Source organism: Crocodylus siamensis, chromosome 6 (genome assembly GCF_052110815.1).
Source record: "Crocodylus siamensis isolate JL-2025a chromosome 6, ASM5211081v1, whole genome shotgun sequence".
Lineage (NCBI taxonomy): Eukaryota > Metazoa > Chordata > Crocodylia > Crocodylidae > Crocodylus > Crocodylus siamensis.
Window position 1 is genome coordinate 89,233,445 of NC_143400.1, and position 16,583 is coordinate 89,250,027.

A 16,583-nucleotide genomic window follows, 5' to 3' on the forward strand; every position below is an offset into this window, starting at 1 on the left:
AGGCAGTTCCCTGCGGGGCAGGGAGCTATCTCCTGCCTTCTGGTGGGTGGTTGATCAGAAGCAGATTTGGCTCCCAGCTAGGCATCTACATGAGCGCTATGGCGCTGTTACAAATGCCAAGTAAATTTGGTACTTTATGTGCAGGTAACAAACTTACTTGGGATTAAGGAGATTTACCATGAAATAAATGTGCACATGTAGACGCACATGCTTACTTCACAGGAAACTATGCTAATTTGCCATTAAGCATCTCATGTAGACACGCCCACTGACAAAAATCCTTGCATCTTGCTGTTTCTTCAAGTATTGCAGTTACAACATCACTCCACCACAGAAGTACTTGATTTTTCACAGCTGAAGTTATATAATTCACTTGGAGCAAATCTGAATCTCTGCTGCATTTCCCTGGCTCTCAAGAGTATGTGTGCAGTTTATTTTATCCTGTATTTGAGGGATCATGCTAGGAAAGCAAGATTTCTTTCCTCTCCTCATGCCTCTTACTGGGTTTGTTACTCCCCAGGAAGATGCGACGCATAAGAGACTTGACATGGCATTTTTAACTGAGATCCGAAGATGTTTCTTTGTTTTCATTTTGTATGATCATAATAAGTAAAAGAAAAACCAAACAATAAAACCACCCAACCTGAAAGTTGAACAGCTTTAATGCCCAGAGGGAGAACTGCAACATTGCTAGAGGAACTGTAATATCAAAAGCCCTTCAACAAAGATTCACTCTTGATATTGTTAAAATACCTATTTATAAAGAAACTAATAGGCTTGGGAATGAAGCAAGTGATATAGAATACCAACTTGAAAACACTCTGGGCTATTTTCTGAGCTCTAGCCACTGAGAGTCTTTTACAAAAGAGTTCTTCTGACAAAGGATATAACTGACAGCATGTACAGCAAGAAGGATTTGGTACAACCATGGCTTCATTATCTCCTCTGCTTTAGGGATATCTCCTCTGCTTTAGGGACATGTTGGCTTTTTATATGCAGGAAATGTAGGGGTTGTTAGTGGCAATGTAAGTGTGCTGTGGGTTTAACAATGTTATTGTATTTGTGTGGAGAAGTCATTATCCCTTAGAAACTTGGAAACAATGAGGACCTATATCCTAGTTAAGTTTGGTTTGGTAATGAAATAACAAAGGCCGAAGGTGGTTAGGTTCTCTCATTAGTTAAGGAAAATACCCATTAAAAATAAACTGACTGAAGTGATAAATATTCTGGAATAAAGAACCTTGTCTGGAATAATGTATGGGTTGTTGAGGCGGGTGGAAAATTCTTGTTACTTTCTTGTATGATTAGTAACATCCAGAAGCAGAAGCATTTTTTGCTTATTTAATTTGATTTTGCCAAATGATTTTTCAACCTGGCACAGAAGAAACTTATTAAACGTAAAATGGGTCATTCTCTTTTGGGTTTTGTACATGCAAAACTCTTGTATCCTTTACATTACTATGCACAGTTCCTTTTTTTTTTTAAATGAGAGTAGCACAAATAATGAAAGCTGAAGATAAACTAAGTTCTCTTTCAGAAACAAGACTTTCTGTGATCTGCAGATTTCTGTCCTAATTCCGAGTAGCCTTAAAATCTTCATTTATGTCCCATCTTCTATAGGAGTAAAATTCCCTTTTTTGTTACCTTTTGTTGATGTGGTAAATAAAGTGAGATCTAGAGGACACCATTGGTTGCCTCTCAGTTATGCAAAAGCACTCAAATAAATACTTTGCCTTGCCACTTGTACAAATAGAGAAAAATTAACATTTGCTGCAACCCAGTTCCCTGAGATGGAGCATACCACTAAGAATATTACTGCTTTCCTTAATTATTTTCACCTGATGCCAATAAAGCTTTGAGAATAACGTTTAGCAGCTGGTGCCAAACCAGTGGAGGGAGCACAAACATTGGTTTTGTACTTCTCTCCATCACTGAGGAGCTGTTGGATTCTGTTTGGAAGTTCTTCTTTCTATAGCTGTCTCATTTGCATATTTGCTGTTTCTCATTGGGTGATGATGTTTTAAGTAGGGGTGCACCTATAAGGGTTTTCTTGGCCAAAACCGACAGCTCATTATTAACCAGCCATATCTGCCAATAGCGATCTGGTAACCAATATTTAGTGCCGTTTCTAAGTGTGGGGACTCTGATACAGGAGACACAGCAGGGCTTTAATTAGAGCAGCTCTTGTAGCAGCTGCCCAGGGCAGTGAGTGGCAGCAGGGGGGCAGCTTCTGACAGCTGCTGGAGTATCTCCTGAGCTCTGTAAGGCAGCAGTGTGTGTGTGACCTGGGAAAGCAGGGGTGGAAAAGAACCACTGCCTTCCCCCTTCTCTTTCAGAGCCCTCGTCCTGCCTCTTGCTGCCTAGCCATAAGTGGTGCTTGAGTGCGAGTGCTGGGGCAAGGTGGGCAAAGCGTGGCTTGCGGAGGGGTGCTGCTGTGAGGGGCCTTGTCCCCTGTGCAGCAGCGCCTACCCCAGTGCCTTGGATGCAAGACAAGCCCCCACAATGCACATGGTGGGGAAAGAGCCCCTCTTCTCAGATTTGTGGGTGAGGGGGGGCAGATAGCTGTTGTGGCTCTCACTCCAGCCTTGAGCCCAGGTCAGGGCCAGAGTCAGACCCACAGCAGCTGCTTGCTCCCCATGCCCTCTGCAGCCTCTGCCCCACTCCTCATTCATTCCCCTCTGCCCCCACTGGTGGCAGGCGGCTAGGCACAGAGCACATGGGACGCTGCTGCTGTGGATCCTGGGAGGGGCTACACTTTCACGTGCTGCTGTGCTCTGGAGAAGAACCAGAGCCTGAGCACCTCTGACAGTGGTGTGGGGTGGTTCCCTGGCCCCTGCCAGGCGCTGCCCGCTGGGCACTGCGGGTCAGTCACTCTGGGCTGGGCCGGGCAGCTCAGCTCCATTTGCCCCTCCCTCCCCTAGTCATGGCTTCAGCCTCGACAGGTTACAAGGGTGGGTGGATGAGAACAGGATGGGATTCAACACCGACAAGTACAAAGTGATGCACCTGGGGAGGAAGAACCAGCACCATACCTACAGGCTGGGGGACTCCCTTCTCATCAGTGCAGAGGCAGAAAAGGATCTTGGAGTCATCATTGATGCCAAGATAAACATGGGCGGCAGTGTGGGGATGCAGTCAGGAAGGCTAACCGCACCTTGTGCATCCACAGATGCATCTCGAGCAGGTCCAAGGAGGTGCCCCTCCCCCTCTATGCGGCACTGGTCAGGCCGCAGCTGGAGTACTGCATCCAGTTCTGGGCGCCGCACTTCAAAGGGGATGTGGACAACATGGAGAGGGTCCAGAGGAGGCCACTCGCATGATCAGGGGCAGCAGGGCAGGCCCTATGAAAAGAGGCGACGGGACCTGAACCTGTCCAGCCTCCACAAGAGAAGGCTGAGGGAGGATCTAGTGGCCTGTTACAAAGTAGTCAGTGGGGACCAGCAGGCACAGGGGGAGTCCCTGTTCCCCCGAGCACTACCAGGAGTGACCAGGAATAACGGTCACAAGCTGGCAGAGGGTAGATTTAGGCTAGACATCAGGAGGCGCTACTTCACGGTCAGGGCAGCTAGGATCTGGAACCAACTTCCAAGAGAAGTGGTGCTGGCTCCTACCCTGGGGTTCTTTAAGAGGAGACTATGAAACTATGAACCTTTTATAGCATCCACCCCAGCCCCAGCCTGCAGTCCATGCTGCATCAGTGCCCGGGACACCACGGTAGCTGCTCTGCTCCAACACAGCCCAGCCCGCCAGTCAGGCGATGGGGGTGTATCTGGGGTCATCCTGGCTCACAGGTAACCCAGGCTTCCGTGGGCTCCAGCCAGAAGGCATAAGTTCAGAGAAGGTTACTGGCTCCGATGGCCAAAAAAAAGCCAGTAATGTAAATTTCCCTTTTATCAGTGCTGATCCAATAGGCAGCTGATATATCAGTGCACTTCTAGTTTTAAGTATTACAGATGTTCAGTCTAACGTGTTTAATATTGTTCTGGTTAAATTCAGAAGACATGCAAGTTAGAGCAAGGACTGATTTTATTCTGGTGTACTGACAAACCACCATTCCATTATGATTTGATCATTGTGACCCATGATATGGGATTGGGAAAAAAAGAATAGAAGAACAGTCCAAGCAAGGAAGGCACTCCTTTCATACTGAATGATATTTTTACCTTGTCAGTTCTTCAGAGAAGAATGTGCCACTGGACAGGTTATGAAACCACGGCTTTGGTTTTTAGTTTTGGTATCATCCTTAAGAAATTTCCTAGCCTTTGGGCAGACATAAGGTTAGGAAGTGGGGTTTTATTTTATTTTAAGAAACCTAAAGATGGCCAGTTTGTGGTGTACGTGGCACAGGCAGCCTGTGTGCATAGCAGATGGCACAGCAGCAGATGGGGCAGGACATAGAAAAAAGAGCAACAGATTGGACAGGGTGCACAGGGCAAGGTGCAGAAAGCAGAGTAACAGGCAGGTGAAAGGCAGTAGTGTGGCACTCGGGGCTGGTGCAGAGCTCATTTGTAGCATGCCAGCCAAAAATACTGGCACTTACTGGTTTTAACCTAAAACCTACCTTCTCTTTTCTGGAGATGCCATGACACTGTCTCTGTGTTTCTGTTTTCTTGTTTTAAATTCTTAGGAAAAACACTTCTTTCATAAAGTAAATGAGCGGCTTTCCAAACCAAACATCTTCATCCTCAACAATCGTTGGGATGCTTCTGCCTCAGAGCCTGAGTATATGGAGGATGTGAGTTACACTTACTCTTTGTTCCTTTGGAAGTAACAAATACAAAATGCTAGTTACGATAAATTGTTTACAGTGTCAAAAATAATATTGCTAATGGATAATTTTTTTGTATGGGTCCAGATATTATGGTGATCAGCATATTAAGTCAGCTGTGGGAATTTTATTGTTAATAAGAAAGGAAGGAGAAGATACATGATTAGAAGGTGAAGACAATTTACCATCACCTTCAAATATAATTACAAAACTACATTTGGGTGGTAAAACTTTCATTCGGTGGTGGGTTTTTTTAGACAACTCTCCTTTTAAGAGTTGGGGAGAAATCCCTTCCCTTCTGTCTGTAACTTAGATGCTGCAATATAGTATAATCTTTGTGTAAGAAGGAAAGTAATTATTTCAGTTTTTGTTGCATCACCTTTTGGTTGAGTACTTGTAGGGAAGTAAGCATTTCACTCTTAAGTCTAAATGACTTAGGGGCAACTGCTGCAATAGGAATAGAGACATATTATATATGAAGGTCCTCTAGCACCTACAGTCAGTGGACACCGCTTCTTATTCTGATCTGTTTCTCAGAAATGCTTGGTTACAATTTGATGCTGTCTCTGTGTGACGTTTCCTCCTTTTTTTCCAACAGGTCCGCAGGCAGCACATGGAGCGCTGTCTGACTTTCCTAGTTGATGAGCTCAAAGTTGTTGATCCTGCAGAAGCACAGAATCGCATCTTCTTTGTTTCAGCCAAGGAAGTTCTGAGTGCTAGAAAACAGAAGTCCCAAGGGTTGCCAGCGGATGGTATATATTGCACCCTGCTTCCTTTGCCCTTGTCTGTAAAAAAAACAAAAAAAACAAAAAACAAAAAAAAAAACACACACACACAAACAAACAAACAAAAAAGTTAAAACAGTAATTGGCTGTGGGCGTTACTGTCCATCTTAATTTCCATTGTGCTTTGCAGGTGGTGCACTCGCTGAAGGGTTTCAAACAAGATTCCAGGAATTTCAGAATTTTGAGCAAATATTTGAGGTAGATACGATGGCTTTTCTAACTTGTGTGGGTACTGAGCTTGCATGGGACTAAAATGACATTTTCCCCCCTTCTTAGGGTAATCATATTGCATATTACACATTATACGTTTAAGCTGCTTTGGGAAGTGGCTACAGCATATGATATAAAAGTGCAGTATCAGTCTTGAGCTAACTTTTGCGCTCTCCTCATTCAATCTTACTCATATCAAGTAAGATACTCGCGTGCTTACATTGAAGTAGGTGTTGCTTTATAAGGAGGGCTACAAAACTGAGCTCCACTCATTTGTAACATCCTAACATCATGCCATCTACCGTATAAAGACACCAGTAGTGGTACATTCAGTTATTACAGTACTAAGATCTTGTAATCTTGAAATTAAAAATATGCGTATAGGATAACTAAGAACTCAGTGTTTTAGAACAAAACTCTAATTTTTTTCTATGTGCATTCCTTTTGTAAGGATTGAGGCATAAGATGTTTTGAAGGTATGCAGAGTTAAACAAGAACCTGTGCCTGTGGGGAGTCCAGATCAGGGCCCAAGACTTCACAAATGGTTCACAGCCAGAGAGTCCAAGTCATGTTCTGGGCCCTAGTGATACACATGTTCATAATCTAGGTCTGGACAGAGGTCAGGTGCTGAGGAGTCCAGAACACATGACAGTAAGTGGGAATGAAATACTAGGGTTCAGGACGAGCAAGCCAGGAACAAGGCATAAGAGTTCTAGGTTGGGAACAAGGGTGTGAGTCACTGAGCAGCAAAAGCCTAAATGAAGGGCCTGGACTTGTATACCAAGCCGAATCTATCCTGCAGGCAATTAGCTTAACCCTTGCAGCTGGTGCCACTGACCACCTCCCTCCCCCCTGTGAACTTTATTTACTGCAAACATTAGCAGTTTAGGCATGTTCAATTTCAGAGTTTATCTTGAGTTTTTGTCAGAAATAGGGTGCTGGACCAGATAGCCCTATTGGTTTTATTCACTGTAGCAATATCTACCTACCTCACTGAATTTGGGCAGCTTTCATATTAGCATGGCATTCATAATGATTTTTAACTGATTATTTCAGAAATTGCTCCTTATTTATAGGGTACAGATTGGGTCTTTGCTATCTCACTAAGATCACAAGCCTAGAATGATATGACTGTTGGTTTAGATCAGGCAAATATTCTGAACCTCCTTTCACACTTCATAATGAATAGTGTGAGGAATATAGAACTATACTAATGTGACAGTGAGACTTAAGTCAGTAAAAAATAAAGAAATGCTAGGCTGAGGCTTATATTTGATTCTTAACTCCCCGTGTGCGTTAGATGGCTGAGTATCTGGAACAATGGCAGATTGTACTGTAAATGTTTCAGTGCCTGGCTCACTGGGGAGCCCTAGGAGCAAAGTATGGACTCAGATTTTTTTATTTTTTTTTTTTTATACTTCTGTCCCGTTAAAACAAGTTGCAATCAAATTTGTATTTTTTGTGGTTTGTAATTTCACTTATGAGCATACTGTAGTCATAAAAAATTAGCAAAATTCTCCAAGCTGCTAGGACTTAGGCCCCTAGTCACTGAAGAGCCTTTAAAAATCTTAGTAAATTCACTGAAGAAAAATTATGGTAAATATATAGTTCCAAAATAAAGGAAATGGTAATTAGGATTGAAGTTGGTTCTTGGTATTCCTGTGCTCTCCTGTGCTCAAAAGGCAGCTCTTAACTTTAGCTGAAGTTGAGAATATACAGTACTTCTGCACTGAGACGAAACTAATGCAGAAAGCTTTAAGTGACTTGTCTAACATCCCAGAAATCTTGTGGCAAAGACTGAGAGAATCTCTCACTGCCATAATCATTAGGGCTGTGCAAAGCTTCAATCCTTGATTCAATTCAGTGGAGGTTCGGCCCGATTCAGTGGCCAAATCTCCGAATCGAATTGGGAGACCCTTTTATCTCTCCGAATCAAATCAGAACCCTCTAAATCAATTTGGAAAGGTTTGGCAATTTGGACATACGCACAGCTTTAAATGTTTTTTCTGTGTACCTCAAGGTACCAGGGGGCTTGTGAATGCTGCGATGCTGGGGTGCATGGAGTGTCCTACAGAAGCATGGGGGGGCTCCCCAGTGCCTTGGCAGCAGACCTGGAAGTCGACCAAAAGCACTGTCAGTCCACTTCCGGGTCCGCCATGGAGTGTGCAGAGGGGCCCTCCCCGTGGCCCCCCAGCTTGGTGAGTGGTGCCTCCTGGGTCTGAGGGGACCACCCAGGGTCCCCCTGTGGCTGATTGCTGAGCCAGTGGGTGCGGCAGGGGGTCATCCAGCTCACTCCCCGGTGGACCTGGAAGTGGACTGAAAGTACTTCTGGTCCACTTCTGGGTTCGCTGCCGAGCACATGGAGGGACCCCCCCACTCCTGTGGGATGCTCCACCCGCCCCAGCATCGCAGCATTCACAAGCTGCGCTGGTACCTTGAGGTACGTAGAAAAAACATTTAAAGCTGTGTCTGTGTCCAAATCGCTGATTCTCCAAATCAGCATCGAATCTTCAGATTCGGATTTGGCCTAATCAAATCAGGAACAGTGATCCGAATCAATTAATTGAATTGCTGTCCCTGATTCGGGCCGAATCCGAATCTAATAGGGCCCACTTCGCATGCCCCTACTAATCATCCTTCCTGCAAATCCCATGCCTCAGTCTTTACTCAGTCCCAGTTCTGCAGCTGGTAAAATAAGAGTCCTGCAAAATAACACCTTCTTTCACTACACAACTGTGTATCATTGTGGTCCATCCTATGCCATGAATGAGGTAGGGGTACTGTGGGGAAAAGTATATGTGATTTAAATCTCCTATTTTAATGCGTAAGCATCAGGAGACCAAATTACAGTTGCATAAGAAACTTCGGGCATTTATACACGTACTTTTTCCTTTGGCAGTGTGCCAGAGATCCACTGCTTCTGAGCATATTCAGTTAATCGAGTCTGCACTGCATGCGAGCTGATGCACAATGCACTGCTCCGCGTGCCGTTAAGTGAGTGGCAAAATGTGCATCAGCATGTAGAAAATGGTAGCCATGCACTTTTGAACTAAAGTACCTTGGATGTGTTTCAGTTCAAAAGCACGCCACTGACATTTTCTCAGTGCTGACGTCCATTTTGCCACTTGCCCCTAGCTTTTGGGTTTTTGACTTTGCAACTTTAATAATGTTCTTTAATATATATTTGAATGTAATTTCCTAGGATATTAACAAAAGCAGAAAACAGATTCTGTCGTGTGGTGGTATATTGATACCTACATGGGTCATTAATGTTTGAAAACTTAGTTCTGACACTCCCTACAGTGTTACTCTAGGTGAATCTACATGTGCATTAAGGGGCTTTAGTTAACACACATTAAATCTAGCACCTCCATTGTGAGGTACTAGGAAAATGTGCATTAACTTATCTTAATGAGCATTAACTAAAGAGCATGGGCATTTTTGCACATGCAAGTACTGTAGCACTGGGGGCTTTGAAATGCTCCCAGTGCTGCAATGTTTACAGTTGTGTAAGCGGCAAAATCTACATCTGCGCTGAGAAAACGGTGGCGGTGTGTTTTTGAACTACAACACGTAGAAGATTCTTTAGTTCAAAAGCACACTGACCCCATTTTCTGCATGCTGATGTGCATTTTTCACTGCTTATACAACTGCACGTGAAGCAGCGCAGTGCGCATCAGCTTGCGTGCGGAACAGACTCCATTAATTGTGTCTGCTCAGAAGCGGTGGATCTCCAGCACGTTGCAGGACCAAAAAGTATGTGTAGCCTTGGACTAGTCTGAAAAAATTCTGACCAATAGTCTTCCAGTAGACGAGTCCATTATGCCTGTATGTCTCATTCTCCTCTAGTACTATCCATGGAGATGATCACAAACTTTACCAGTTACTTTGCAAGATGCATTTTGTTGATCTAGCCTTCTCTACTGTGAATGCAGAAGTGGGCATGTGCAAATCCTGCCAGAACAAGACAATTTACTGCTTGTGCATCACCCTGGGGAAGGATGGAAGAACTGGCATGTAATAGCTATGTAGTCATGTTGCATAATATGCTGCTGGAAGGCACTTGGATACTCTGGAGAAGAGCACAGTATGAAAGCTTGTATAGAATAGACTGGAACAGTGGGTTTCATAGATATTTGCTGGCAGCAGAGGAATGAAGAGACTTGGAAATCTTGGTTTCCACTGTAGGCTCTGGAGGGGAATGTGCTGTCATGGGCATAGACTCCTCTGCCTTATATCACTACTCTTAATACCTTCTGCCTTGTCCCTTCCAGCCTGTCCCAGTCCTGTTTTTCTCACCCCTAGCTCAGTTCCATTCTCTTCACTTAGCCAGTCCAGTCTCCACTTCTCTTTCCTGTCCCTATTTGCGTAGCTTATGCCAGTCTCCCCTATTTCTACTTCTCACCCCTTGCATTTTTTGCACATCAGTTTCTAGTTCCAGACCACCTACCCCACAACACCCCCAGTCCTTATCTGACTGGTATATACAAGAAAAACAATAGTTGACAGCTCTTCATCTGTAGAGCCTTCAGGTCAACTCAGTGGACTAATTATAGATCTGTAATTTTTATCTTCATTCTCAAGGCACATGGAAAAGATAATGTATTTGTAATCCATTTAAAACTCGGAGAAATATCAAAGGGCCTCATTAAAACAATAACTTTGACATGATGGAGGATCAGCGCATGGGGGCTGTAGGCAGTAACCCTCAATGTAATGTGCTTTTAAACAGACAAGGCTTTATACTGGGGTTACTGTTTGCCAACTTATCACTGGTGAAAGAGGAGCTAATAACTAAAACACAGTCACATCCTTAATTAGCACAGTGCCTTTTTGACAGCCTACCCAGAAAATGTATTAAGCTGTGGACTTATAGGAAATTAGCCTACAATGCTAGAAGGTCGGTAGTGGCGACTGTTCCCAGTTACAGTAGTGAAGCATAACAGCTTTTTTTATCTTCATTTTGATAAATGAGTTTAAAAATAAACTCTAAAGGCAAACTTGTTTCTCTCTCTCATCTTTTCCAGCCATGTAACTAACCTTTGTGTTTTTTCCTAGTGCTTTAACTGTGGATTTTCTGATTGTTTAGTGAGCGAATGTAATCCCTTTATCTACTGCCGACTAATGTTTGAAAGACTGCCATCTTTCCTATATGTCTAGTCTAGCTCTAACAATGTGCTGATGTTTATGAACCTCTGGTTTTTCATTGCTGACTTCTAGATCTGCTTCATCGAGGAACAGTGACCATTTTCTTTCTTTTGATCTTTTGTTTACATCTTGTTGCAAACAGTTCTTGGGGGGTGATCAGCGTCATAGGGGAAGATTTTTTCCAAAGGCATTTTGAAAATTGTCTTTTGTGTCTTAGAAAATCTCCCCTTGGTCTAAAATGACCTGTATCCCATAAAAGGGAGACTACCAGCATTCATTCTTATTCCTGTTCCTCAAACATAAATGTAGGGTCTTAGTAGTGTCTTGACACTACTATGTAAAGGCAATGCATTTAGTTAAGTAGAGAGATGATTGTTTAAAATTGCTTAATTTCAACCTCTCACTTGCATCCATAAATTCTGTTGGCCCAAACTGGCCATTAACCTTTCCTTTTGATCTGCATTTCAGTAATTTTCACACTGCTGCATGCACCAGTCAGGTGACAGATATTGAAGACAGTATCATTATATTCTTTCTAACTATCCAGCATGATTAGATTTAAGATTTATATGATCTGCATGGGGGAAATTAATTTAAAGACCATGTGCCTTGCAAATAGGTATCCTGTAAAGCAGTGGGGGCCAACCTTTTTGGCAGCCATGCCATAAATTAGCCCCACTATTTTCCCAAGTGATACGCTGATTCCCTTCACCTGCCCAATCTGCTGCTCTGCTTTCTGTTCCCTCCCCTGTGCTCCCTGGTGACCTGCTGCACTGCTTTCATCTCAGTACTCTGCCTGCCACTGTGCTGGCTGTTCTCTCCCTGGTCTGTCAAGTGCCACGCACAGATGCTGTCCATGCCACTTGTGGTGCACCTGCTGCAGGTTGGCCATCTCTGTTGTAAGGTAATACTTGTTCCTTATGACTCTTCTGCATAACGCACCTAGTCACATATTTGACCCCTGGGCATGTTGTATCGGCATAAAAGTGTGCAAAGGTACATAATCTCACTGTGGTAAAAACTGCTCCCTCAAGTGATCAGAAAAGTTAATGTGGCAAAAAAGAAGAAATCACAAGCCAGATAAGTCATTAGGGGTCAGTGCTTAACATTGATAATAGCAAAGACAGTATCAGCCAATTTAAGAACAGATTTATTTTCATACTTCACACTTTGATTTTATGGTTTTCCTTTTGTGGTGTTAATTTATAAAAGCATTGCACATTACTGTGGGCAGACATGAAGATTCAGTCTTGCTGCTATACATGTATTTGAATTTTTTGTTGCGTGTGTTGGTTTCTGTATAGTCTTTTCTTCCTCTTCATTTTCCTTTGGTTTTAAGTTTCTAATGATAGCAGCAAGTGCTTTCTGACATGGAAATTCCTGAGAGCACTGACATGGAATTGCAGTAATGTGTTGTGGCTTGGGTCCTCGCAGGAGTGTATCTCGCAGTCAGCAGTGAAAACCAAGTTTGAACAGCACACTATCAGAGCTAAACAGATAATAGACACTGTGAAAGACATTATGGATTCCATAAATGTGGCAGCAGCAGAGAAAAGGTAGGAGTGTGTCTTTTGCTTGGGTTCATCCAATTTACGTAGCTATTTCTACAGGACTTATTTCCCTATGCTAGTGTAGACTTTTAAAGGTCACTTATTCCTAATGCTGTGAAGTTAATGGATAATTTATCTGGCTCTTCAATCTAAATACTGCTCACTTGCACCATTTCCCCCCGTCTTTGTCCTGTATAAAGAAAGATGGCTTCTTTGTGGAGTCCATTGTTTGGTTTGTGATGTTTTTTAGCTTCTAACAGATTGTGAAGGCAGCCAATGGGTCCCTGGAGCCTGCTAGTTGAGAATCCATTTTAAATTCTAAGGACTTTTTTGTTCTTGTTTTAAGCGCCATCTTAGTGTTGTGTGGGCCCACTTCATAACTAACTGTAAACAGAAGAAGGTGAATTACTGGGAGTGTGCATGGTGTGTTCAAGATCCTTATGGACCTGGGAGTTGGGGTGGGAAGAGCAACTGAACCTTGGCTTCTGCTGTGTCAGCTTGTAGTCTGTGTCCCTGCTCCCTCCAAGCCCCAATTTGACTCTCTAATACCGTATTTAGTCTGCAGAAGAGAAGACTGGGTGGGATGGGCTTTGATAGAAGCCTTTAACTACCTGGAGGGTGGTTTCCAAGAAGATGGAGCTAAACTGTTCTCAGTGGTGGCAGATGACAGAACAAGGAACAACAGTCTCAAGTTGCAGCCAGGGAAGTTTAGGTTGGATTTTAGGAAAAAACTTTCTCACTAGGAAGGTGGGATCTCCATCCTTGGAGGCTTTTATGGCCCAGCTTGACAAAGCCCTGGCTGGAATGATCTAGTGGAGGATGGCCCTGCTTTGAGAAGAGGGTTGGACTAGTTGTAACCTCCTCAGGTCCCCTCCAACCCAAATTTTCTATGATTCTCTGATTTACTCAAATGCCCTGGTTTATAAGATAAGTCCCCTCCACCATTAGATTCTTTAAATGGAAAAGGAATATATTTGTTTAAAATGTTCTAGGTGTAGAATCTAATTGTTGGACATCTGCCTTAAATTCATCCTCCTCCCACTGCTACAGGAGGGAAAACAAATCTGGGGGGTCAGCTAGCTGCCTTGCCCTCTACCTCCCCCGCAGCTTCTTCCTCTGTCAAGCCCCTGCTCCTTACTGTCAAACCCTTTTCCTCCTGAGCACATGGAGGTAAGAAGCCAATTTGAAAACACTGACCTTGAAATTAAAAATAGCCAGAGTAATTTGCATATAGTACCCCTAGATTTAGTTCATCTAGAATTGATGCGTGTTATCTATTGCTTGGCTTTGTGGATTTGCATTCTAAATAAATAAAAACCTTTTTTGAAACTGTTGCAAGTCTAAGCTTAGGTACTCCATAAACATGCTTTTAAGCAGCATTGTTCTACCTACTTGTATACAGTATAAACTGTGCATGACATTAGTCTAGAGCCAAAAGGCTCACAATTTATTATGTAGTTCATTGAGCTGGGCCTCAGCAGAGTTGACAGTATTTCAGGCCGTGGTGACCAGACAGCTTAACACTGCTCGGGGGGTGGGGGGGGTGTGCGCGCGCACTCCAGATTACCACCCCACCCCTGCCAAAAAAGGATCTACGTCCCCCACTCATGACTGGAACCGGGTGTTCTTGTCATTAGTCCTGGGATCCTTCAAAAAGTAATATGCAAATGAGGTGCAGGGCAACCTGGTGTGGCCCCACCTCATGGAGGCCAGGGCCACACTAATTGTGACAGGCTGAGGTGCCACCAGAGGGATTCTGGTTGAACTATGTGGGGCCCCATTTGGTGATGTTTGCCAGACCCAGAATTCACGTGTTGGACCCTCTCTCAGCCTATCATACATGATTAGGCTTAAAGTGGAGCCAAACCAGGTTGCCCTGCACACTAGGGCCTACTCACTGTTGCTGTTTTTCCAGTGGCAACATGGGAGAGAGACTTGCTGAAGGCCCCCCACATCAAGTGCCTCCAAATCATCATGTCCACACACACGATCCAAATGCCTGTGCTGGATCCACCATGGGCTGGATCTGGCCCATGGGCCATAGGTTGACAGATCCTGGTCTAGTCCTGAGTCATCTGTGGTCAGAGTTGGGTGCATTTACTTTTTGAGTCTCCAGGTCATTGTTAAGGAGTAATCAAGTGGTGCCAGTGAGCAGTTTGGCCAGAAGAATTGTCTCTACCAAGTGGTAAGGACTAGTTTAGGTCCAGCGTCACAAAAAGGATTCCTTCAGCCCCATTTCTGTGTCGTCTTAGTACTTGATTCAAAATGTCACAATGGGCACTCCAATTCAGATGCCCCCCCTTGTAGAATGCACATCAAAAGCTGAATAACGAGTGATATTTTTTCTGTGGGTTGGGTTTTTTTTTTTAATGTATAGCTCTTATGCTGTTGTTTAGTGAGGTAGAACATTTGCTTCTATTCATGGTAGCTTTGTCAACCAACCTAACTTCAGATTTGTTTCTGACTGATTGACCTCTTCAGTTAACTGTCAGCTACCACTCCTTTGTATTGTGTTTATGGAAGAACTGGTAGCAATGATAATGATTTCCTTTGGCTACTTCAGAGTCTATTCAATGGAAGAGCGAGAGGACCAGAAAGATAGGTTGGACTTTGTTCGAAATCAGCTGAAACTTTTAACAGAAGATATTAAGAGAAAAATAAAGCATGTGACCGAGGATGTGGAGAGCAAGGTGAGTTGTATAAAAGAGGTACATTTGTTTAGAAGCAAACTTTGGAATGCCTTAAATTCTTGGAAAATGAGAATATTTTTCATCTACACATTTGTGGTTCACCTATTAGAGTCTTGGAGGTTCATGCTCTTCTCTCTACACTGCTAGTCTCCCATGCACACAGCACACAAACAAGAAATTAAAGTGTGCTGTCAGACTGAGTGAGAACTGCTGCTGCCAGAGCTACAATGGCAAAGCCCCCTGTTTTAGACAAGCTCTGTCCGTTTTTCCTATAGACCAGCTCCCCTGAAGGTCTGGAGTTTTGCTTTAAGCTTTCTTCTGCTGACAGAGGTGCATGTACACCAGGGATTTTCTGATATCACTAATATACTAGTACTCTGCCTTCCTGGCATTACTACTCTCACGACGTTTTTCAGAAATACTGAGCATCTGTAACTGCAGAGCAATCAGTAAGAGCTGTATATGTTGAGCAACAAAAAACCTGGCAATTCATCTAAATCTGTTTTTCCATTTTATCTGTAAAATATGTAAATATTGAGCACCAGATCCTTTAAAGATCACTTCCTTGTGAACATTAGAAATGGGGCTGGCAACAAACTCTGCCTCTCAATCTTGGATTGGTTCCGAATCTGAACTTCACAACTAACCCTCAGCTTTTATTGTAACAAGACCCCATTTCTAAACAGTTCTGAACTTTACAGAAATGTGGTGTTAATCTTACTGGCTTAGGCCAGTAGTTCTCAACCTTTTTAGACCTAAGGCACCCCTTAGAAACGCTAGCCGTTAGCTTTCACTTGTTTTTTTTGGCTATGGAAAAATAGTAGAACAAGTTTCCTGTTACAGAGAACTCACTCAGCAAGACCAAAACAGGTCAGAATAGTTTAGGAACTTTGGTTTCTGGTAGCAATCTGTAAGTTTAGCCATTTTAATTTTGTGAATTGCATAGATGTGCACACTTAACAGTGCTAATACTGCAAGGCATGCTTAAGAGGATCTCATGGCATCCAGGGTGCTATACTCTGACTGAATAGGGCTGGTCTTCTTAGTCTCTTGTCATATGGAAGCCCCTCCGTACCACTAATCATCCTTGTCCTTCTCTGGACCTTCTGTAGTTCTTTATCTTCTTTGAGGTGTGGGGACCAGAACCATTTACAGTTTTCAAGGTATGGATGCACCATAGATTCATAAAAGGACACGATGATACTTTCTATTTTGTTTCCAGTTCCCCTCTTAATAATCCGTAACATTTTGTTTGCCTTTTTGATGGCTGCTGACTGAGCTGATATTTTTAGCAAACTGCCCACAATGACTCCCAAATCTCTCCTGTGTGGTAACAGCTAATGTAGGCCTATCATAGTGTAGGAACATTTTGGGTTATTGTTGCCTAAGTGCATCACTTTATACTTTTAGTTGCCGTTTGTTCAGTGGTGCG

At 43.4% G+C, this 16,583-nt stretch overlaps 1 protein-coding gene across 4 annotated transcripts in view; it reads left to right on the forward strand.

Moving 5' to 3' along the window:
- MFN1 (mitofusin 1) overlaps nt 1-16,583 on the forward strand; it is a 40,501-nt gene that overhangs the window by 12,319 nt on the left and 11,599 nt on the right. For all 4 annotated transcript variants that reach the window (XM_090056268.1, XM_090056270.1, XM_090056267.1 and 1 more), the window contains 5 exons: nt 4,628-4,735; nt 5,367-5,520; nt 5,684-5,751; nt 12,346-12,467; nt 15,025-15,151. In XM_090056268.1, the coding sequence (XP_089912394.1) occupies nt 4,628-4,735; nt 5,367-5,520; nt 5,684-5,751; nt 12,346-12,467; nt 15,025-15,151 (579 nt within the window). The remainder of the gene's footprint in view (nt 1-4,627; nt 4,736-5,366; nt 5,521-5,683; nt 5,752-12,345; nt 12,468-15,024; nt 15,152-16,583) is intronic.